Here is a 25,415-nt window from a genome sequence, read left to right on the forward strand (position 1 = left end):
AGGAAGGCAAAAGTTGCCCTAGGTTGCTGGTACTACAAAAAGTTGCTCAAAACGCTAAAAGTTGCCCAAAAGTTGCCGAGCACAATCTATTTATGCCTACTCTTGAGCGACGAAGTCGCGAGAAGCGGGCGATATTTACCAAAGACAGGATTGATCAACTAAATGATTGAATGAATGAACTTTATTTAAGTGTTCGTAGTCTTAAGCTGTTACGCTAATTGGGGACACTAAAATGATTTAAAATAGTGATGATATTTCTTGGTAGTCATGATCAATTGTTGTGTATTAGTTGATGACTCAAATGTAAAGGAGAACATTGTAACAAAGGTTTTCACCTTGTTATATTGATCTTTTAAAATTTAAAACTGATGCTTGTAGAATTTTATCAAAATATCGCAAAGCAAAATAAAATGTTGCTATTTTAAAAATAACAGACACGAGATTTATGAGTAAAATATAAATTCACTTTTACCTGTCTCCTCACGGAGTGCGTGACATCCAAAAGGAGACCACTGTGACCTCGCAATGTCCTGATTGGTTATCGTAAGTAACGTTGCGATCGAAGCTAGGGCTGCGATCGAGGCAACTGCTTGGGTTAGATAATACACAAAGAAGGTTCACGCCGGACCGACAATACGAAGAGGAAATTAAACCAACGATTTCTCCAGTGCTGTCCAGGCGTAAGACACGGCGAAGACTGAAAGACAGACAGTGGAAAATGAAGAATTTTGTGATCAGCGTTGTCGTTCTTTTTGCAGTCGCCATCACGGTTGGTAAGTGACTGTTTCTGTGGTATAAAGTTTGTCACCTGGGCCAATTCTAGGCCCCGATCGCGGAGCTGAGGAACTAAGACTTGTAAGACCGGACACGAGACTGACGAGAGAGCGGCGGCAATCGAGCCTTGGCCGATTTGCGCTAACGGAAAGGTTTTGAAATGTCCTGAGAACAGAAGGTGAAACGACCTGCAGGGTTCGGTTGTTCAGCGCAGGGATAACGCTATCCACTGGATAAATCGCTTTCCAGTGGATAAAATGTTGACAAAGCATACTACGCTATCCACTGGATAGTGGTTTTATAATATCCGGTGGATAACGCTATCCAGTACTCTGATCCAGTACAATAGCTCATAGTTAGTAGCTTTGCACGTGCTACTGCATTTCTCCAGTGTTTCTCAGCCATTGATCGTAAACCGACAATGTGTCCATTCTATATATATATATATAGATTTCAATGTGACCTATGTGATACCGGTCGGCTACACGCGCGGACATTTACACGATCGTGTAGTGGGACATAAACACCAGTCGTCCTTTATTTTCAAAACTCTATAATTACATACACGGGTAGGTGGTCCCCGAAGACCTACTGAGGCGTTTCGTGGTCCTAAAGAAATGCAGAATAAGTTTGACTGTTTGGTGCACGAGATAAGACAGCTAAAACCCAATCTAAACGTGTAATCGGACTCCATTCGCGCAAAAGTATTTGTGTAATTTTTATTTTCGCACCGTCCATTATGTAAATTTGGCTCCAACTTGTTGTAATTTACATTTTGTACATAAGTTACCATGACAGCGGCGTCATGAGATTGTGTCCTCGTGTACCGGTACACAAGAGCCGGTACAAATGACCAAACAATACACTACAGCTAACTAATGACTCCTAACAAAGAGAATATTATTTTGTGCAGAGGTACACGAAGACAGAGACCGTCATGACGACTCCGAAACGTTGGATTTTTTCGTTCGTTTTGGATGTTTTTTTCAAATCATTACTGTAAGATTCGCCAAAACAACCGAATACTACAAAGAAATTCCTTTTTTCTCATAACACATTTCGACAAAGAGAAAATAAAATTCGGTGGTGTAAACCGGCCCGTGTCGTGTAACTTGTTCTTGGTACTTGAGGTTGCGCTTAAAAGAGTAATGTCACGATATTTTAGGGTTTTTTTCTGATTACTCTCAATTTGATGAAAACATAAAAATAATAGTTTTCTAACATAGAAAAGCAACAAAGAAGTAATAAAAACGAAAATTACAAGGGATGGTTTCGACCGACGAATAATTAAGTCAGATTACGAATGACAAACTTGACAAAGGGCATGGGAGTGCGGATTGCCCTGAATTGTCCTGCCTTTGGGCAGGACGATTGCGATGGACTAGCATCCCATCCAGGGGGGAGTAGCAGTACTTCTAGTTGCTTAATGCTACGGAAACCGGGATAAGCTCCGGCTGTATGGGCCACTTGGCTCGAAGCAGACTTTACCTTTACCTTGGGCAGGACGATGGCTTTTGCCAAACAGGAAAATAATTCCAATGTTTCCTACCAAGGAAATACAGCAAGAAGGCAAAAGCGGTATGCGTTTTTGTTCGCGATGATGACTCATGTGGTACTTAGCTGTATCGGAGGATTTAAAATAGCATTCGATCTCTTAAACCCAAGGCTAACAGAACTTTGCTTTAAAAACCATTCAAAGGGGGGGGGGACTCCGTATAGTGGACTACTATGCGCCTTAATAGTTCTGTCTCAGTCGTTTCGCGATTGCAAACTCCCTGATACGATCGCAATCGAATTAATCGAATCATAAAAACGGACTTGGCCGCATTTGCTTATTGCATATATAACAATATCTTTTTAAAGAAATATCTTTTTAAAGACGTTTCTGCTAGCCAATACTTCAAACTCTTGCACCTTTCATTTTAGCTGATGCCATCAAGTGCTACGTTTGCATCGGCAATGGTGAAGACTGTGCAAAGGATAAACTCGAAGCAGACAAAGCCAAATACGTGCTGAGTTGTACCGAATCAATGGACACTTGTAAAAGGTACTGGACCAAGAACGCTGAGGGTAAAACAACAGTGATAAACTCATGCACCAATAAAACACAATGCGATGGTTCAAAAAAAGCCTGCGATGACGACACAGAGGATGGTCGACAGTGTACTGTCAGCTGCTGTCAAACAGACGAGTGTAACGCGGGATCACCAAGTGAGAAAATATATACTTAGCGATCTTTATTAAAGACAAACCATTTTTGAAGACTTGCGCCGTTGGTTCTGTTCAAGCCCTTAGTTTTCGCAGGTACAACTCCCTGGTCCCAACTAAAGTGATTGACACATCGATATATAAATATAAAGCGGTTTTCATTCGAGTACCAAAGCAATTACTCTGACCAATCACAAAGGACGCAGTCAATTTTGAACTGTGAACCAATTAAAACTTGAAACAAGTGCATGTAGACAATGCGAAGCGCGGGAAAACGTGCGCGAGTGAGTCGCGTTTGGTCTTGGTTTTGCTTCTTTTGCTTCTGATTGTTTGAGAAAGTGGCGTGAGTTTTTTGAACCAATCATAAAACACATGAGAGTAAAACTAATACATTTCAAACCTGAGATAATGATTGCATGTAAGAGCGGTTTTTCAGTTGAGTGTCGAAAGTAATTCGAATTTACATTGGTTTTGCATTACTACGTAGAGTGATTGGTTAAGAACTCTCGCACCACTTTTACAGCCAATCAGAAGTAAATAAAAACCAATCGTGACTCGCTTGCGCACGTTTATCCGCCCTTCTTGCCGGCTACCTGTATTTGCTTCGAGTTTTGATTGGTTCACTGGATTGTCTGTGTCCTTTGTGATTGGCCAGAGTGATTACTTTGGTTTTGATTTTACGAAACTCAATCGAAAACTGCTCTAATTCAATTTAGAATTACTTGTCACACTCAATTGAAAAATTGCGCTATCTAGTCTATCTTAAACGACGTTTTTGCTGACAAATACTTTAAATTCTTTCACCTTTCATTTAAGGCATGAAGTGCTTCTCTTGTACCGGCACTGAAGATGAATGCGCAAAGGATAAGCTGGAAGTAGACAAAGCTAAATACGTGGTCACGTGCCCTTCCTCCTCCGACCGCTGTATGAAAACCTGGGCTAAAAAAGATGACGAAACACACGTGGTGAACTCGTGCGCCAGTAAAGCAGTGTGTGATGCTACGAAGAAAAAGGCATGTGACGACTACAAAGGCGGAGAAAGTGCTGTAAGCTGCTGTGACACTGACGAGTGTAACGCTGGCTCGGCTGGATTGCCAAGTGAGTGAGAAATTCCTTACTTTTTTCTTTATAAACAAGAAATGAGCATTTTTCTGGTCTCAAGCGCCGGCCGGGTGCTCTTTGGCCCAATACAACGGATGCGATACGAGACCATACGATACATACTAGTTATGCAACGCTTTCGAGTGGTATACTATGGAATATCCCACGAGTCACTTGTATTTTCTCGGTATACACACGAGCCTTTAGGCGAGTGTGTATACGAAGAAAATACAAGTGACAAGTGGGATATTCCATAGTATACCACGAGAAAGTGTTGTGTAACTATTTTATACCATGCCAAAGAAAATACGCTTACTAAATTTCATCGAGAATAAGATCGCAGCGCACGATGGGAAGGTTGGGTTCAATACCGTCGAATATACAACGGCTTTCCTGTATTCTGATTGGCTGTATTTTCTATGGCATGGTATAAAATACAATACGAGCTAGTCTGTTCTTCCAACGTTAGGTTTTTTGCTCCGACGGAGGGCTAACACGTGACCGAAACCTCAGCTTTTCTAAATTGGCCGCGGCGGTTAATCTATTTTTATCAACTCCAAGTTGATAATTAATTTAGCGTTTCCCTTGCCAGCCGCCCCGGCGCAGCACAAGAGTTTTAAAACTAATTAATTTGTTCGTTTAATAATATTTATTGCGTTGCAATCACGCTTCCGCCAACAGCACTTCCACAAAACAAAAATAAATAGCAAATTTAAATTATTTCTTTTAATCCAAGTGTTCTCATTATCTAACTTTTTTCACTTTTTATTTTAGCTGTTGCTATCAAGTGCACGAACGACGCCTCAACATCTGTCTCCTTCAGCGTGTTCTTGATGGCCGTTAGCTCTGTTCTAGGCCTGGTCTAGTTAATCAGGCATAGGAAAACACCTAGCACGAACCGACAGTGATCCACAGATTAATGCACAGGCAGCCCAAGCTCACTGTACAGAGAACACGGTGACTCGCGTAAAAGTTGAAACCCGGCTGTGTCGATAACTCACCAAAATCGTATCAAATAACCTGAGGAGGGGGCAAACAACGAAACATAAAACAGCAGCACGACAAGCCTATTTTATTCGCAAAACATTCGAACTTGTACAGTATCATAAACAAAACTGCTGTGCGTCCCCATACAAACATGATCAAACATTTGTAAGGAGGATCTTTGCATCATAATATCGGTTGTAAGCGAAAGTCTAGTTTCTTTGGGCCCCTTGGGATTAATAGTTCAACCATAATCTCTGGCGGCTCAAGTTCACTTTAAAAGAGTTTTTTTTTCATTGACTTTTTGTTGTACTTGAAACCATTGTTGTAGATTGGTCAAGACTGAGTATCTATTGATAGCTCGATAATTAGCAGTAGAGAGAATTGTATTCAGAAACTCTAAGGGACGGACTATTATTTTTTTGGAGGGGGGGGGGGGATGAAAAATATTGAAAAAAATTGTTTGCAAGGCCTGGAAAGACAAAATAAATTGTTTGCAAACACGATATGTATAACAAAAAATAGTAAGAATTTCGGAAAAAATGTTTGCAGAGGTGCGTAAACTAAAAAAAAAAGTTTGCAGAGGAAGATTTTTCATCCCCCCCTCCCAAGAAAATAATGGTCCGTCCCTAATTGTGAAAAAAAAATTGTTCAGTGTCCAGTCACCCAAGCCCAAATCTCCTCTTTTTAACTAGGACACCCTGTACAGAGAGGGGAGAGGAGATAGAAAGAGAGCAGGGTTCAACCGACGCTTAACCGTAACCTCTTTCCCAGTCTATGGCCGTTCTCAGAGTTGCAGTTCTCAGTGGTTTGACATAAAAACTAGGCTAAAGAGCCATTCTGTACTGTGTTGACCCTTTTGCCTCGTTCGCATACCGTTTAGCCTGCAGAATAGGCGGTTTATTTTACGGGTCGAAGCGCGAAGTGCAAGGTTTTTATTTAGCGGGTCACGCGAGGGCGAGCGCGAAGCGCGAAGGAAAAATAAAAGGAAGGAAAAAAAACTCGCAATAACACCGCAAAAAATAAACCGCCTGTTCGGCAGGCTAATACCGTTTTGCGTTGTGCCTATTTGCGTTATAGCTATTGGCGTGATGCTTATTCGCGTTATGGCTTTCTGCATGGTTTCTAGCAAAGAAAACGGCCATTTTCCGAAGGATTCTTAATCTAAATTGACTGTTTGCCATTCAGGTTCGGATTGATGCATTCATGATTTCAGCAGTGATTTTTTATTTAAAAAACAACAGAGGATTGAATTTTGGCACACATATACCTTCATAGCGCTTAACGAAATTGGCTACTATGCTTACAGAGAAAATATAAGAAACTATTTGTCATGTTAATGTCCAATTCCATCTATGAGACACGCCTGCAGGGAGTCATAGTAGCTGTAATCACGTTGCCAAGTAATGGACATTTTTTGTTGAATGCGAGGTACCATGATTTCCTGCAAGCGCGTCTTAGTCTGAGAGGAAATTGGGCATTACAATAACGTTATCATATGAAAAAGAAAATGAAAACAAGCCAATTAGCAACTTATTAGCTTAATCGTCGATCATAGCTGGTAGCATTTACAGGAAACTCACGAGTTAATATCTGTACATATATTAATCGTGTTAATTATGCACCTATAATAATAATAATAATGATACTTAATTGACCACTCCCCCAATGGGGCTTTTCAGGGCCAATGTGAAACAAATATTTTAAATGAATCAATGGTTTGCCTCAGGATGGGGGGGGGGGGGGGGGGGGGGCAACCCACGGGAATTTGACTTCGTAAATTCTCTCAGGGTAGGGATTTTGACATCTATTAAAAATGTTCTGCTGGGTTACATTCACTAGGTGCCCAGGGGTGGGGAATTCAACTCTGGATTCCAAAATATTTCAAATTCCCCTGGGGTTGCCCCCCCCCCCATCCTGGGGCAAACCATTGATAGGTGCATTAATCAATTGATTTACGTGTATTTTTGAGGCCGTTTCTTCGGGCGAATTTCGAACATTAATTCCTATTTGTCTTTTTCCATTTTGCTTTTTTCTATAACAACGTTATTGCAATCAAGTGTATATTAGGCCCCATTTACATGGAAAGAGGATGATCCTAGCACTAGGATCATCCTCCTTTCATGTAAAATAAAATGATCCTAGTGATAGGATCATCCTAGTACTAGGATCATCCGAGCGCCATATGTTTTCACCTTTCAGTTTACATGTGAAGAGTTGTATTTGGCCCTAGCGCTAGGATCATCCTAGTGCTAGGACCATCCTATCTGAGATGAGGGATGATCCTAGCACTAGGATCATCCTAGCGCTAGGGCTAGATGCAACCCTTCACATGTAAACTGAAAGGTGAAAACATATGGCGCTCGGATGATCCTAGTACTAGGATGATCCTATCACTAGGATCATTTTATTTTACATGAAAGGAGGATGATCCTAGTGCTAGGATCATCCTCTTTCCATGTAAATGGGGCCTTAGAGGACTGTTAGAGCGAACAAGGAGCCCGGGGGGGGGGGGGGGCACTTCCTATAAATGGGCTAATGGGGATGTGCCGCTGGATGGGGTCGCATTTTCACGACTGGACTGACTATAATGGGGTCGCCATTTCAAGCATTTTTTATAGGGTGACTAGAATGGGGTCACACTTTTCCGGGATTTTGAGAGTACGAAAATCTGGCAAGTTGTGATTTATGAACGGAAATATTCGCCGAAAAAAATGTTACCGTATTTATTGCTGTTGCCAATATTTGACAAACGGCTCCCAGAAAGTGACTAAGTTGGGGTCGTAAAAATTAAATTTACCCAAAAGTGACTAAGATGGGGTCTATAATTGGCCATAGAATATGACTATAATGGGGTAGGGGTTCTGAGAGGCCAGCGGCACATACCCAACAAAAATTTACCCAAGTACCCCCCCCGGGACAAGGAGCCAACGACGCGGGAGGGAGGTGCTTCCCCAAAACACCTATACGGTATGTGTCGCCCAATGGGGTCGTGATTTTGGCATTTTGGGGCCTCTCCTGATCTAGAACGGGGCAATTATTCTACAATTATTATTCAACAGATGCGCGCGCTGCCCATATATGGTCAAAATGTTAACGATATCTGTCATCCGTACATAACAGATATCCTGCGATATTCGTAGGTTGCGAAGATTCGTCCGAAATCTTGTAAAGCGCGGCACAATTACAGTTTTTCTATGTGCAAAATGTGTTTCGTTGACAATTTGTTGAATAATAAAACAATTATCCTGCTCAATCTTGCGGAATATCGTCTGATTTTAGCCAACTCGGCCTACGGCCTCGTCGGCTAAGTATCAGGCGATATTCCGCGCGATTTCGCAGGATAATTGTTAATTATCAGCAGCCAGAACGCGGATATTAAAAATTGACGTATTACTAGAACGGGGATATCATTTTGATGGCAAATTATTTCTAAAACGGGGTGTTGAAAGACCTGGGAAGTTTCACGAGAAATTACCCATTTCGTGACGCCTGCTGCTTACCTGGCGTGACGCTGCGGAAGACAAGTTTCCGTGCAAAGAATCATGGAAGACTTTGACGTGTCAACGCATGCGCAGGATGTTAACCGAAAAACAAGTGCAGTTTTCGCAGTGTTTGCAGAGAAATTTTGGGTTTAAAACTTCTTTAAATGACAAATAAGTAGCTTGTTACCACCAGGATTGAAATATATTTTAGCAATGTTACCGGAGCCTGCAAATTCGTCATATTCTTCGGCCACAAAAAAGCGTTCAAGATGTTTGTCGACCTCAATGCAGTACAAGTATCTGCGGCGTATTCTCAAATATCGTCATATGGATTTCGAATTTGCTCTCTGGCAAATGCTGTACCTTTGCGTTTCACCAAGAAAAGTGTAAGTATATTTAATATTTTACCACGAAGTATAATTCTTGGGTTTTATTTTACGACTCAAGCAGCTGTTTTGAGGTTGACAGGCGCTTGTTGAGCTTGAATAAAACGTGTAACTTTAATTTGAATTTGCACGATTCAAGCTTAATTGTCATATTCTATAAGATTCGAACTTTGGTCGGACACCGTACCTCACCGATTTCGCTGAAATTTGGCATGCAGTCTTGTTTTAGGGTCCTAACTACTAAATGGATATTAAAAAGTTTCAATTCTTTTTATTTTGGAAAATATCGAGAAGGCCGATTTGAAGCGTCCGTGACGGCTCGTCAACATGGCGGATCGAAGGTGTTCTTGTTAGTTCGACACTGAACCTGCCGTCACAGTTTCTCGATCATACTTGGTATAGTTATAAAGAACTATCTTTCTTCTTTCTATATATCAAAATAGATTTGGCAAATGTTGAGTTTGGATGATCAACGGCCAAGAAGTTCGAAGGTATGTTAACGATGTTTTGAACAGTCTCAAATTTACTACAAAATGAAAGGCTAATAACTCCACTGTTATCTCGATTTAGAATTAGCCATTTACCATGAACAAAGCTTGTTCATTGGTGAATTGATTCCATTAATAAAAAAATTGGGGAAATGTAACCGTTAAGAATAAAAAATTATGGAACCTCTAGTAAATTGGCCATTTCAGCGCCAATTCAGCGGATCAGCTCATTTAACAGCAAATAATCGGGAGAAACATGAAAGGGTTACAGTCGTTTATAATAAGCAGTTTCCATGTATTCTTTGCTTATCTGAAACAAATACATGATCTTTGCCAAAGATATGGCGATTTTTGAGCGTACGATCGTTTCTCCAAATTTTTATGTCGGCAACTTTATTTTATTTGTTGTCGAGATTATACGCTGTTGTTATTCAATATTCGTTTCACAAGAACTTCTGTTGCTCGCATTTCCCAAATCACTGTTTAAGAAATTGCCCATTCCGTAACAGGGTCATTCTTACTTTTTCTTTAAAAATTACTAGGAAAGCATGAATGTCATAGAACGGTTTATACTAGTAAAAATACCTGTCAGACAAAAATTCAACTGTTTGTGTTATTTGGCTGTTTTCACAAATATGCAAATTTAGGAATTCTTAAAGTGCCTATCTTTAACTATTTCACGCTTAAAGATTCCTCTAAATCTTTTCGCCTACCTTTAGGACAAACGAAGTTTTGTGTCTCCAAGCAGAATGCTCGTTATCAGCAATGAAAGTCGAAGAGATACAGAAGCTCGAGTAAAATCCTAACTGCTGTGAAATGAACATCGTTTGAGCTTGACGTGTATTTATAGATTGCTCATTTAACAGCAAATAATCGGGAGAAACATGAAAGGGTTACAGTCGTTTATAATAAGCAGTTTTCAGGTATTCTTTGCTTATCTTAAACAGATACGTGATCTTTGCCAAAGATATGGCGATTTTTGAGCGTACGATCGTTTCTCCAAATTTTTATGTCGGCAACTTTATTTTATTTGTTGTCGAGATTATACGCTGTTGTTATGCATCAGTCAATTGAAACCCCGGCCCCCCGACCCCCGGGACTTACCGGGGAATTTAACATTTACCAAGTGTTAAAACCCGGCTTATTTCCCCGCCCTAGGGGCCTAGACGTCTGTTAAAAGCCCCGCATAGCGGGGACATCCGAATAGACTTTCAAGAAAAAAACCGGACAAAAATCTTGATTTCGTTCCGGAAGTTGAAAAATCTATTTCTTTCGTTTATTGTCCATATATAGTTATGAGGTCGGAAAGAAACCTGATGTACTTTGTTTCCGCCAAAAACCTATTGAATAAAAAATTGTTTTTCGCGGTCAGAGACACAAATTTGTCAAATTTAAAACCCGAAATTAGCCATTATGAACACGCCTGCCGGAAGACCCATAATATCGGGGTGTGATTGCCCTACAGAACGTATTTCAGCTTTTGTTGACCATCTACTTCAGCCGATAGCACAGCGACAAGCTTCGTGCGACAGACTTTAATAACTTCATTAAGAAGATTAATTACACTGCCATGCCTAAACAGCCTAAAAAAGCTTTCCTTGTCTCATTAACACTGTATGCGAAGCATACGGAGAATTTCATCAAGGAGGCCCTCCCGTACCTAACAGGGTTTTAAGAAAGATGCTCAGTGTGATCTTTCAAGAAAGCTCGTTCCAATTCAATGGAAAAGATTATCTTTAAGCACATTAAACAGCCATGGGCACGACAATCGCCGCAGTTTCTGCTGTCATCTCCATGGCCAAAATGGAAAATGAAATACTCAGACAAGTAGCAATAGGCCTATCCTTTGGAAACGATTTATTGACGACGTCTTTTAAACTGATGTGGGACACAAGAAGAGACAAAATAGAATAATTTTTTTCTAAGGGTAAACAACTTTCACCCTACGATATCATTCACGGCTGAAATCTCAGAAACAGAAACTACTTTCTAGGAGACGATAGTGTACAAAGGTGGCAGATTCCAAGTACAATGAGTCTATTTTTATCGTGCGAACACATTAAATACAAACCCAGGCGTCGCAAAAGGCTTTATCAAGGAAGAAGCATGTAGACTTTTCAGAACGGATTTCTCAGAACGAACATTTTGAGAAAAGCATTTAGTTCTTTATGTTAAATCCCACCTGCCCTCCCCGGTTCAGGTGATCGCGTGCTGTTAAATCACCGCTCCATGGCCCCGGTCTACTGACATTATGTTAAAACCACCGCCCACCGGGGCTAATGCGCCGTTAAAAGTGCGTTAAATCCCGGCTTTGGACGCGTTAAATCCCCGCTAAGTCCCGGGGGTCGGGGGGCCGGGGTTTCAATTGACTGACGCATTATTCAAGTATTCGTTTCACAAGAACTTCTGTTGCTCGCATTTCCCAAATCACTGTTTAAGAAATTGCCCATTCCGTAACAGGGTCATTCTTACTTTTTCTTTAAAAATTACTAGGAAAGCAAGAATGCCATAGAACGGTTTTATACTAGTGAAAATACCTGTCAGACATAACTTCAACTGTTTGTGTTATCTGGCTGTTTTCACAAATATGCAAATTTAGGAATTCTTAAAGTGCCTATCTTTAACTATTTCACGCTTAAAGATTCCTCTAAATCTTTTCGCCTACCTTTTGGCCAAACGAAGTTTTGTGTCTCCAGGCAGAATGCTCGTTATCAGCAATGAAAGTCGAAGAGATACAGAAGCTCGAGTAAATGAGTGTCTATGAGTGTCTCGAGTAAATGAGTGTCTATTAAACATTACATTGCAATTCTAACTGCTGTGAAATGAACATCGTTTGAGCTTGACGTGTATTTATAGATTGCGCTCGAGCTCCGTTAATTAAGTTTATTCATTTGGCGATCAGATAAAATCAATGAATGATCAGAGTTATTAAAGTCCATTTCTAAGCACGAGAGACACGGAAGTTTGTTTCAGAAGCATTTATGCATAGAAATACCGGTTTATTTTTGAGAGGTAAATCTGCATTTATAATAGCTGGGAGTTTGGGGTGTTTTTTGGTGTTGTTTTTTTTTTTTTTGAGGGGCTCGGGGGGGGGGGGAGGGGAGGGGGTGTGGAAGTGGTGCCTTCGTATCCTCTTTTGTTCTTTTACACAGTGGCCTGAATTTGGAACCGTTCGGGGAATGGATTATCAATTACTCTTCGTTATGCCATGTCACCCCTTAATGTGGGAGCGCCGCGCCTCAATTCACGATAAAAAAATTTATGGCCGCCCGGTCCATTTATGTAGTTCTCCGCCAGGTCTCTCAATAGGCAGGTTACGAGCCTAGTGGCCCATCCGGCCGGAGCTCATACCGGTTTCCGCAACGTGAAGCGACAACGAGTATTTTTTACTCCACCCGGATGGGATGCTATTCCATCGCAGGGTTACCTCCCTTCCCGAAAAGCTAAAGATTGACTGGCAATCTTTTTTTTAACCTGGGTAAGGAAAGGGACTCTGGGAGTTGAGAGGCTTTCCAAAGAACTTAACGCATTGTCCCCCAAAAGCTCTATCCAGGACTGTTTGGTCCAGAGTCCAGCGCAGTGACAATTATTAGGCCATCACGCTCCCCAACCGTGTAAGAAAGTGCAAAAATCTGCTTGTATAAGCCCTGGGGTTGTACAGTTTGGTACAAAATGTGGGCTTTTAAATGTGTTAATTAAGTTTATTCATTTGGCGATCAGATAAAAATCAATGAATGATCAGAGTTATTAAAGTCCATTTCTAAGCACGAGAGACACGGAAGTTTGTTTCAGAAGCATTTATGCATAGAAATACCGGTTTATTATTGACTGACGCGGTTAAAAAATACTCGGCTTCTAGCGGTAAATCTGCATTTATAATAGCTGGGAGTTTTTTTTTTTTTGGTGTTGTTGTAGGAAGGCGGGGGGAGGGGGGTGGAAGTGGTGCCTCCGAATCCTCTTTAGATCTCTGACACAGTGGTCTGAATGTTGAACAAAAGAGCTCATCTGTTAATAAGCATAATGCGAGCTGATTTTGAAATGAACATGACTTTACGTTTGTGTCATCAGTAATTATCGTGTTCGAAGAAGGCGTGGCTTACTCGCGGCAAGAACAACATGACAGTGAAGCTAACACGTTTTCCTCATTGATTTGAAATGAATTTCGAATCAATTCTTTTTTGGGGAAAGTTAAAAGATACAAATGTTTTTCGTCCAGATTTTTACAAAAAAAAGCAGGTGAGAACTTGGCTGTTTTTGTTATCTCGAACTTTTTTTTTATTAAAGTCGAACCTCTCGAGCTCCATAAGGACACCTCTCGTGATGCGTCATGACTTACATCACGTTAACTCGTGAATAAAAATGGATGTCCTTATCGCCGACCTAGCTAGGTGAAGGAAGGGCCGGGACTACCGTAATTACTCGAATAAGCGCCGCGGCGCTTATTAAATTTTTCACGCCTCCAGTGCGGCGCTTATTCGAGGGCGGCGCTTATTAAAAAGTTTGACGCCACAAAGAATCTAATCCTTTACATTTATTAAAATAGGGTCCCCTGATTGCCAAAAGTCGTCTCTTGCTGAAGATTGTACTGAAGAATGTTCAATAGAAAAACTGAGCGGTAAAACAAGCACTTTGAACTGCAGAACGTCGCTTTTGATGGAAAGAAATGTCCAAGTTTGTTTAAGAGTTGCTTTGTAGTTCTGTTTCTAGTTAAACATGCAGATTTCCTTGAATAAGCGCCGCATCGGGACTGCGGCGCCGGGGGCGGCGCTTATTCGAGGGCGGCGCTTATTCGGGGGCAGCGCTTATTCGAGTAGATACGGTATGATAGTACAGAGGCTTTCCGAAGAACTCAACGCAATATCCCCCCAAAGCTCGAACCGGGATTTAAAAATCTCAAAAAAGTGTTAATATGAATTGTAAATCCACTCATAGCGGTCTGGCCTTACTAAAACCTGGAGAGAGAAAAGACAGTGGGCAGATAAATGAAAGCTGTTCGAGAGTACGCTGTTGAGCAGATTCTGTGAAATTCCCCTTTTTATCCTTTTCTCTCATAAGCCCTCCCAATTCAAGGCCCATATATTTCTTCCAAGTCAACTGTCGAAGTTTAAGGCCACTTTTTTCCTACCAGGTTACCGTCTTGAGAGTTTTAAATTTTATTAAATCTTGGTGACACTGTCCCTTTAATTCATTAATGTAATTCAAATCAGTTTATAAAAACGTTTTTCAGAAAACAAGAAGTTTTTTTTAATTTCGCTTTAAGCCACCGCACCCCAACCACGGATATAAGACCTACCACATTTAAAAGCCCACATTTCGTACCAAACTGTACAACCCCAGGGCTTATACAAGCAGATTTTTGCACTTTCTTACACGGTTGGGGAGCGTGATGGCCTAACAATGGTCACTGCGCTGGACTCTGGACCAAACAGTCCTGGATAGAGCTTTTGGGGGACAATGCGTTAAGTTCTTTGGAAAGCCTCTCAACTCCCAGAGTCCCTTTCCTTACCCAGGTTAAAAAATGATTACCAGTCAATCTTTAGCTTTTCGGGAAGGGAGGTAACCCTGCGATGGAATAGCATCCCATCCGGGTGGAGTAAAAAATACTCGTTGTCGCTTCACGTTGCGGAAACCGGTATGAGCTCCGGCTGGATGGGCCACTAGGCTCGTAACCGGCCTATTGAGAGACCTGGCGGAGAACTACATAAATGGACCGGGCGGCCATAAATTTTTTTATCGTAAATTGAGGCACGGCGCTCCCACATTAAGGGGTGACATGGCATAACGAAGAGTAATTGATAATCAATTCCCCGAACGGTTCCAAATTCAGGCCACTGTGTAAAAGAACAAAAGAGGATACGAAGGCACCACTTCCACACCCCCTCCCCCCTCCCCCCCCCGAGCCCCCTCAAAAAAAAAACAACACCAAAAAAACACCCCAAACTCCCAACTATTATAAATGCAGATTTCCCGCTCAAAAATAAACCGGTATTTCTATGCATAAATGCTTATGAAACAAACTTCCGTGTCTCTCGTGCTTAGAAATGGACTTTAATAACTCTGATCATTCATTGATTTTTATCTGATCGCCAAATGAATAAACTTAATTAACGGAGCTCGAGCGCAATCTATAAATACACGTCAAGCTCAAACGATGTTCATTTCACAGCAGTTAGAATTTTACTCGAGCTTCTGTATCTCTTCGACTTTCATTGCTGATAACGAGCATTCTGCCTGGAGACACAAAACTTCGTTTGGCCAAAAGGTAGGCGAAAAGATTTAGAGGAATCTTTAAGCGTGAAATAGTTAAAGATAGGCACTTTACGAATTCCTAAATTTGCATATTTGTGAAAACAGCCAGATAACACAAACAGTTGAAGTTATGTCTGACAGGTATTTTCACTAGTATAAAACCGTTCTATGGCATTCTTGCTTTCCTAGTAATTTTTAAAGAAAAAGTAAGAATGACCCTGTTACGGAATGGGCAATTTCTTAAACAGTGATTTGCGAAATGCGAGCAACAGAAGTTCTTGTGAAACGAATATTTGAATAACAACAGTTAAATGAGCGATCTATAAATACACGTCAAGCTCAAACGATGTTCATTTCACAGCAGTTAGAATTTTACTCGAGCTTCTGTATCTCTTCGACTTTCATTGCTGATAACGAGCATTCTGCTTGGAGACACAAAACTTCGTTTGTCCTAAAGGTAGGCGAAAAGATTTAGAGGAATCTTTAAGCGTGAAATAGTTAAAGATAGGCACTTTAAATGTCTTTAAGAACTCCTAAATTTGCATATTTGTGAAAACAGCCAGATAACACAAACAGTTGAAGTTATGTCTGACAGGTATTTTCACTAGTATAAAACCGTTCTATGGCATTCTTGCTTTCCTAGTAATTTTTAAAGAAAAAGTAAGAATGACCCTGTTACGGAATGGGCAATTTCTTAACCACAGTGATTTGGGAAATGCGAGCAACAGAAGTTCTTGTGAAAGGAATACTTGAATAACAGCAGCGTATAATCTCGACAACAAATAAAATAAAGTTGCCGACATAAAAATTTGGAGAAACGATCGTACGCTCAAAAATCGCCATATCTTTGGCAAAGATTATGTATTTGTTTAAGATAAGCAAAGAATACCTGAAAACTGCTTATTATAAACGACTGTAACCCTTTCATGTTTCTCTTGATTATTTGCTGTTAAATGAGCTGATTCGCTGAATTGGCGCTGAAATGGCCAATTTACTAGAGGTTACATAATTTTTTATTCTTAACGGTTACATTTCCCCAATTTTTTTATTAATGGAATCAATTCACCAATGAACAAGCTTTGTTCATGGTAAATGGCTTGTTCTAAATCGAGATAACAGTGGAGTTATAAGCCTTTCATTTTGTAGTAAATTTGAGACTGTTCAAAACATCGTTAACATACCTTCGAACTTCTTAGCCGTTGATCATCCAAACTCAACATTTGCCAAATCTATTTTGATATATAGAAAGAAGAAAGATAGTTCTTTATAACTATGCCAAGTATGATCGAGAAACTGTGACGGCAGGTTCAGTGTCGAACTAACAAGAACACCTTCGATCCGCCATGTTGGCGGGCCGTCACGGACGCTTCAAATCGGCCTTCTCGATATTTTCCAAAATAAAAAGAATTGAAACTTTTTAATATCCATTTGGTAGTTAGGACCCTAAAACAAGACTGCATGCCAAATTTCAGCGAAATCGGTGAGGTACGGTGTCCGCGAACTTTTAAAAAAGCTCGAAAATTATGGAGTATTACACTTAATTCTTTTGATTTAAATGTGTAATTCTGACTGATAGAGCTGTTTCTTTAAGTTTATGATATGAAAATGATATGATATGAATTTTTTGATATGAAATTTCTCCAGTCGATTTGCCTTATCTCTCCTCAGGATTGTACATGTAAAATAAATCATGCTTCCAAAGTACATAGGACATTTCAATCTGTACAATTGCAGTTCAGGTTTTGTGGGAAGTCTTAATGGTAGTGCTGTTCTTTTAAATAAATATGAAAAATAACATTGAAGGGGATTTTATGTGAAATGCAGCAAACCCAGTTTCTGTGAACATCAGTTTTTATGGGAAGAGGCAATGGCCTCTTAGATGTAAATTTTACTGTTATTGTTCATTCCTGTTATTTTTATATTTTGTGTCATAATATTGACTTGCAGAATGTTTCTTGCATTTTTATTTCATCAGATACCGCAACTTCCATTACCACAAACGTAAGTATCCATGAACTATGACGCACATTGTTACTAACTGTGGTGGATAGCTCAAAACATCCGACTAGCCATAAAAAAATAAGAATAAATAACTTTATTTAAGTGTCAATGTATTTAGCACTGTTGTGCTAATTGTGGACACTGTAAATAAAGAAACAAATATTGCAAATTGAACATAAACTTGTTTAAAACCTCAACTGGCAGGAGGCTAACCAGTTGGCTATTTACAAATTCGGGACAACCGAAGACAAATCCGTTTAGTGGCAGGAAGGTGGATTGGAACCTCTACCAGTAGGCCACGCTGCCTCCCCATTTACACAAGGGTGTACTCCATGTACACCCCCTGATGCCAGCAATTCAAAGGCTATGATCACGTGTTAGTAATATACTGTACACTATTGAAATCCCATCTTCAATGTAATCTACATAAAATACACCCTGGTATTCCTAAATAAGGCATAACCTGAAAAAAAGAGATTTCATGGAGAAAAATTCCGTATACTGATGACATAATGTCTGTAATTGGTTAAACTAGATAGCAACTGTCCTAGGTTAAAATGTACACAAAGGAGGGCACTTCTGTTTTCTGTAGACTTTTTGCATTATCAGTGATGCATGTTTGTACATTGGAGTGTTTATGTCCTTGCTACTGATGTCTTTTTTTTAACAGAAACAAAAGACCAGTGGGCAAGAGATGATCCAGCTTTTCTTGTGTTACTTAGCATTTGGTTATGTGGTAAGTTAGTAGAAAATCTATATAAAATCTTTTTCTTCACTCGTCCACTGGGTGGCACGTAACATCCTTCCAGTGGGATTAGAAAAGATCCATAATGATAATAATGATAAAGTATTATCGTCTGTCTCAGGATGAAGTCACTTGAGATGATGTTTCGACTGCATTTCACTAAACTTCATCAGGCGATAAGGTTGACTGGTTATGCACATACACAATAATGATGATGTTGATGTTCTTACTCTCATGGTAATTTTGAAATGTTTGGACACACTATTGTCACACTTTAGGGCCTCTTTACATGAGAGTTTTCGTCTTGGGATGACTTTCGTCCCGTGATGAATTCATCTCGGTGTCTGGTCATTTTCTTGTTGCTGTTTACATGATGATACATGATTTCGTCCCAGGATGAGTTCATGCCGAGACGATTTCATCCTGGGATGAAACACCGGGATGAAACGTAACGAAAAACCCCATGTAAACAGTCCTTCCCAAGATGAAATGTAATGTTATGTAAGCATGGGCGAGATGAATTCAACTCGGGCGGGACGACTTATCCTGGGATGAACACGCTCATGTAAAATGAAATTTTTTCATCCCAGGACGAAACTCATCTCGGCTATCATGTAAAGAGGCCCTTAGACACACATGAAAGTATGAACATTTCACAAAAAAAAATCAGACAGGCTAACATAACTTAAGTGTACAGAACCACCAGGTTTTGTTAAAAGTAATGACTTTTTTTTTATCCTTTACCTAACCCATGTTTGTTCTTTTACCTCTGACATGACAGGGTCTTCAATTGGCTTTGCTATTGCTCTGAAGCTACCTTTTTTAGGATTTTTAAAGTTTTTATTATGGGTTGTGATGGTGGATTGTATTGGTGTTGGCCTCGTCATAGCATCGTTATTATGGTAAGTGAAACTTTCAAATAAAAAATTATAACAGCGTACCCCTTCAGTGTCTGAAGTGAAACCATAGCAGCAAAGTCTGTTGTAAAGCCTAAGTGGCTAATCAGCCCAGTGTTGAGTTCTGCATGTGCAGTTTTATAACATCTTTTAACTGGTCACACGAACTCTGAAGTTGAAAACCCAAATAATGATTGCTGTTTTTGCTGCTGCCAATCATAATTATGGCGACGGCCAACAAACCTTGAAAAAACAGAAACAAACAAAAAGGATCAAAATCTATCAATCACAACTGACAGATGTGACCTTTTGAACCAGTTGAAGTGAACTTAAGTTTCCAGAGATGTCTGCTTGAATGATTGACGGCAGAGAAAAAACATTAACTGTCGATTGAGCAGAGATTGCCTGTTACTAAAAGACACGGTATCATACTGGTGTTAAAACTCCATGTGTTTGAAAGAACCTAAAAACTTATCTTTTTAAAGAAGCCTATGACATTTAATTTTTATTTCTTATACATGTTTACTTTAAGTCCAGTTAAATAATCATGATATTTTTAATTTTTAAATTTTTAACTTTTAAAACTTCACTCTCTGCATGTATAGATATTTTAGCTCAATAGATTAATTTAGTTAGGTATTTTTATATTTTATTTTTATTTTTTAGCATAGTGATTGTAAAGCGCTATGAAAGATTAGCTAAATAGCGCTATAGAAATGATTATTATTATTATTATTATTATCCAGAATCGATTAGAAAACTATGAAATGCTTCTATAAAGATTTTCTGTGCATTCAGAGACAATAATTATTGCTTTGTCAAGCTTACAACTATCTGGTCAGGTTCTTACAATAATGTCATTCATATTCTTTGTAGGTTCTTTTGCAACAGATACCTGCGGATATCCACAGCCCATGACCCTGGCCAGAGAGTAGAATGGGCCTATGCCTTTGATGTCCACCTGAATGCATTCTTTCCGCTGCTACTTATTCTACATGTTATCCAACTCTTTTGTATGCAGAGTAAATACCCTTTGTTTGTTAATGCATCACTTGCTAAATACAGCTGAATCTTGATAAATCGAACCTCATGCTAAATCGAACCTTTTCCGATTCCCGTCCAGGTCATTTTCTTACTAATTTTACGCTCCATAACTCGAACTCCCGATATTTAGAACCTTGAAGGTTCAAGTTATCGGGATACAACTGTATGTTTAAAGCACATCTTACAGTGTAGGTCACCCTGCAGGTTGTAGAAAATGATCATCCTAGCCATACATGTAACATAATTTATAATTCTGACTAGAGCCAACTTCTCAGAGCAAATGTTAGAAAATTTATGTTGAGTGACCTTATGAGCTTTTGCTCACTACATGTAGTTGCGTAAAATCCTTGGTGAGCTTAGTGGCCCCACAGGCAGGTGTTCATCTCTGGTTACTGTAGCATAAGAGCACTTGAGTAGAGGTATTCCCTAGATGGAATGGTAGTCCATCCAGGGTTACCCCCACTGACCAGTACCCATTTTATACATTTTACACCTGGGTGGAGAGAGGCGCTGTGAAAGTAAAGTGTCTTGCCCAAGAACACAAACACAAAGGAAGAAAGATTTAAAGGATAACAAACAGGAGTAATTAAGACCAATTGTTTTAGATGTGCTGTCTGTAACAGAGCTTTTGTAGAGCATGCCAAAGAAGTGTCAACATTGCAACATTTCCACAGCTACAACTTTGAACTTTGTTGTGCATACATGTACATAGTACAATTACTTATGTTGCAAACAAAATTGTTTAACACCACCTTAGTGGGACCCTGTAAATACCCTGTATATACAATGGAAGCGCCTGATTACGAAAGAAATGACACAAATACTGATTCATTGAATAATTTTTTGATTTCAGTTGTCATAGACCATCCACTGTTCATTTCAAGATTTATTGGGAACTCATTATGGCTCATAGCTCTGGTGTATTACATCTACATCTCATTCTTAGGATATAGTGGTGAGTTAAACCTGTTCAGTGCAAGCAAGATTAAGATCTCAATTCTCCATGCTGTTCAACATATAGCCAATTAGTTTAGTTATTATTCTAAAGCCAGTTGTGAGAATTTGGTGATCAAACTCAGATCTAAGCATTAGCATTGCCAAGAAAATAGGTCAGGTGCACCCTGGTTTCTTTAACATTTCAACACCATTACATCGGCAATGAGAATTTGGTGAATTACCTCACTAAAATAATTTGCTGTGATGTATGAATGCAAATGTTGCAGTTAATTTTTGATCTTAGTTAATTTTTTATTTTAACTAGTTAGTTTTTTCTAACTAGTTGATTTTTTTTAACTAGTTAAATAATGGGGTTAGGGTTAGGGTATTATATATTTTAAAAAAATAGTGGTTTACCCAACGTTTCCTACGTGCCAAAGTGGTAAGGGGTTGGACAACAAATCCAGAGGTTGAGAGTTCAAATCTAGTGCAGGTTAGTAAAAAAGAAAAATAAATAAATGATAGTACTTAGGGGAGAGGGATAGTAGCAGATAGTAGGGGAGGGTTAGTAAGGATGGGGGGGGGGGTGGTATGAGATATCAAGGGGGGGAGGTGTTCTACTTTTTCTACTTATTAACCAAGAATAATAATAAAAAAACTAGTTAGAAAAAAACTAACTAGTTAAAATAAAAAAATAACTAAGATCAAAAATTAACTGCAACACATACATTCTCCCTGCTAGAATTCAACTTTGTCCCCACTAAGTCTTTAATTTCTTCTTCCTGAGAGCTGAGAGTATAAGAGAGAAGACCCTGATTAGCTCTGGCTTTGTGATATGTTTGTCTAACAGGGCTATTCTTTTTAATCCTACAGCGTTACCATTTCTTCGAAGCACAGTGGTGTTACTGTATCCTGTCCTGTTGGTTGTGATAGGGTACATTGTGTCTCTTGCTGTCGGCTGGAACATTGGACAGTCATTTATGCATTTTTATGAGTACAGAGTGGTGTAGTTAATGGTACAGCATACATGTGGAAAGTGACAAAGATGCACACCCCTCCAGACTTATACTTGGGCACAAAATTGTCTGGAGATGGAAGGTTGTATGCCACAGGAATATCGATAGTTGTCGACCAGTGAATGGATTGCCGGTACATTATTTCAAGAGACAGTAAAACTCTGGTGGTTAAAAAAGACAGCAGTGAAAATCATTATCAATGATTATTATTAACCACAGTTGCTGCATCTGAACATGTTTGGCTTTAGTATATCCATGGACAATGTTCACAGACCATGTGATACTTATTTGTTAGTAAAACTGTATGTTCAACAGCAGTTGGGAGCTTAAGTGTAAATTGCTCATTCAGGTGAAAACAAAATAATTTGGAAAGGATATTTATAAAATGTAAAAATACCAGTAATAGAGGCCCTGCCAGGGTAAATTCCGACAAGCGACATGGCCCAAAAAGTAGCGACAGCATACTAATAGAATTTCGACAACGACAAGGACAGGCAATTTTCCTTCAATTTAATTACCGACAGCGACATGAAGAACGATAAAACAGCGACATGGCACATATTTAAATTTAGACAAGGGACACGGGAACCCCCCCTGGCAGGGCCTCGTAATATTGAGCGTATTTTCTTTGAGATAATCTAACTTCTTTTTATCACTAACACATGTTCATGTACAACAGGCCTACATGTATTTTTCTTTTGTTGGGGAGAATCATAAAAAATTATACAGTGAAAGAACAAGACAAAAATTACATACAGTATTATAAAAAGGTAGTCTGTCAAAAACATAGTGGATAATTATAATAATTATGAAGACATGTTTTCACTGTGCACTATGGATCTAGTCTGAAAGGAAACTGTCAATACAGTTAAGGTTTCTTTTTTAAATTTTGTTTACTGGTTAGTGGGTTTTTTAATATTTTTTTGCTATGCCTCAAAGTTGGTGCACATGGAAGGTCTTTCAATTAAAAGTACACTGTACAATAAAAGTGCTGTTACATCAGACAATGTCATTATTTTGCAACTTGTTGCACAGTTTTGTTGCAGCATTGCAAGCTAAGTTTTATTGAACATTGCTTGGTGTAGCATCGCCTACATAGGCAATATTGAAAAACTGATCCGTTCACGGCAATGGTACAATTGCTTTGCAAGTGTAGAACTTGGTTTATCGCTGCAATGAGCTCTGAACTCTAGAACTCTGCTGTAGAAGTAAAAACATTGTACACTGTACATCTTTAAGTCAAAGTAATAATGGACGAAGAGATATCACTTTTTATGACAAAGAATTTCATGTAGTGATACTGTAGTGCTGTCTGTTTCCAACAAATGCAGTTATAAATTTTATGTTGTACAAAGTGTGTTATATGTATTCAAAGTAAATTAAAAGTATGTGGAAGAAGAGGAATAAAGTAAATAATAATGGTAAATTTCTGTGCATCATTAACCATTAAAGCTGAACCTTTGAGATGGACTGGGGAGTGGCAAGCTATGTTACACATTAGGACTCTTGTCTCCTTAAATTCTCTCTCATCCCAAACCCACCTAAACTTTGCTCTAAACTGCAGTTAGTTTTGGGGTGGATTCACAAAGCCCTCTGACTTAGGGAAAAACTTCGTTCCCAGGCAAGTACTGTATTGGTGCCAGGAAGACAAAGCCAATACTTAGAAGGGCATTATGAATCCAGGCCAAGGAATGAAGGTCATCTCCCACTGATATAACAAGTTGCATGTGTTCTGTTCCTGCCAACAACATGTCCATTTCTATGTCACCACCTTTGGGGGTGAAGAGGGACAGGAGGTGCTGGGGCGGATCCAGGATTAAACAAAAGGGGGTTCGATATAGGACCGCCGAAGGCGGTCCCATGTAGGGGGGTTCCGGGGCCATCCTCCCCCGGGAAAATTTTGAAATTCAAGTCCTCGGAAATGCGATTTCCGACATTTTGAGGCCAAGTCAGTGTGTTTTAATGCCTCATATTTTTAAAGTCAAAGTGCCACTCTTGCATCGAAATATTGCAAAGCTACGATAAAACTATCAAAAATAATGTATTCTGATTCAAATTTACATTTACAAAACTATACTGCGTTTTAGCTTTTTTCAATTTTGTGTCTCATCAAAGACGGAATCAACAAAAAGCATTCTTCGGGGGTATTATTCCACAAACATTTGAACTACAGCATCATAGTAAACAGGCTTTTCGTAATGAATGTTTATCAATGCCAGGCCTAATAGTCTTTCCGTTGTCATAGTGGTCTGAAAGTATCCTTTGACAAGTTTCAAAGTGCTGTTTGCTCGCTCGTCAGCCGGGCTGAGGTGCAGATATTTCAACGAAAGAAAAAAAGTGAGGTTTTGAAGCGGCATTGCCGCGACCACAAGCACAAAAGTTGTGTGCCTCTAGGGGGGTCTGGGGGCATGCTCCCCCAGGAAAGTTTTTAAAATATAGGCCTCTAAAATGCCATTTCCTGCATTTTGACATCAACAACGAACAGAACGACTTCAGAAACCACCACAAATAAACGTAAACCTTGCACGAAGTTGAGGCGATCTACTGTATTACGGCTATACCGCGCCGACAAAACCGCAGGTTCATGCTAGGATTCCCTGAAGGTGAAAAAAGCCAAGGCACCACAGAAAAACGACAAAGGATCGTGCTTAAAGCAGTCAAGATTATCTTTCTTTGCTAGAGAAGGGTTACAAAAAACGGGAGAATTTTGAGTGAAAACGGTGGGCCAAAACGGGAGGGTTGGAATCTCTGGAGGTTGTAGCAAACAGTTGGTGTTAGGGATCAGCTAAGGTTTAATTTGTCCATTAAATTATTGCATATAACATTGAATTTATTTACTAACATTTTACAAGTATTTTAACGTTAGCAGTTTCAGTTTAGGGGGTTCGACCGAACCCCCCGAACCCCCCCCCCCCCTAGATCCGCCCCAGAGGTGGGAGCCTGGGAGAAAAGGGGTTGGGAGCGGGATTTACAAGGTGGCAGGAACCAGGAGAAAAATAGTAAAATTTTGCAACATTTCATTCTATTTTGCAATTGATATGGGACAAAGAGTAGGGAACCACTGCAGAAAGGGGCAGGATGTCAAAGTAAAAGGTACAGAAA

The 25,415-nt window shown here is 39.6% G+C and overlaps 2 protein-coding genes across 3 annotated transcripts; both read left to right on the plus strand.

Moving 5' to 3' along the window:
* Nucleotides 1-626: 626 nt before the first annotated feature.
* Nucleotides 627-5,363, plus strand: LOC144654826 (uncharacterized). Its single transcript, XM_078515046.1, has 4 exons — nucleotides 627-773; nucleotides 2,701-2,985; nucleotides 3,799-4,080; nucleotides 4,858-5,363. Exons 1-4 carry the CDS (start codon nucleotides 719-721, stop codon nucleotides 4,947-4,949), a joined length of 714 nt encoding a protein of 237 aa, XP_078371172.1. The 5' UTR covers nucleotides 627-718; the 3' UTR covers nucleotides 4,950-5,363.
* A 3,064-nt stretch (nucleotides 5,364-8,427) lies between these two features.
* LOC144654827 (protein unc-50 homolog) lies at nucleotides 8,428-24,034 on the plus strand. 2 transcript variants are annotated; one of them, XM_078515049.1, is made up of 7 exons: nucleotides 8,428-8,938; nucleotides 17,651-17,676; nucleotides 18,347-18,412; nucleotides 19,203-19,323; nucleotides 20,194-20,330; nucleotides 21,215-21,316; nucleotides 22,171-24,034. In XM_078515049.1, exons 1-7 carry the CDS (start codon nucleotides 8,766-8,768, stop codon nucleotides 22,305-22,307), a joined length of 762 nt encoding a protein of 253 aa, XP_078371175.1. In that variant the 5' UTR covers nucleotides 8,428-8,765; the 3' UTR covers nucleotides 22,308-24,034. The 2 variants fall into 2 exon arrangements, with proteins under 2 accessions (XP_078371175.1, XP_078371174.1); XM_078515048.1 differs by having other exon boundaries at nucleotides 20,194-20,339; nucleotides 22,171-24,033.
* Nucleotides 24,035-25,415: the final 1,381 nt, after the last annotated feature.

Source organism: Oculina patagonica, chromosome 5 (assembly GCF_052425735.1).
Source record: "Oculina patagonica isolate OP01 chromosome 5, crgOcupat, whole genome shotgun sequence".
Lineage (NCBI taxonomy): Eukaryota > Metazoa > Cnidaria > Anthozoa > Scleractinia > Oculinidae > Oculina > Oculina patagonica.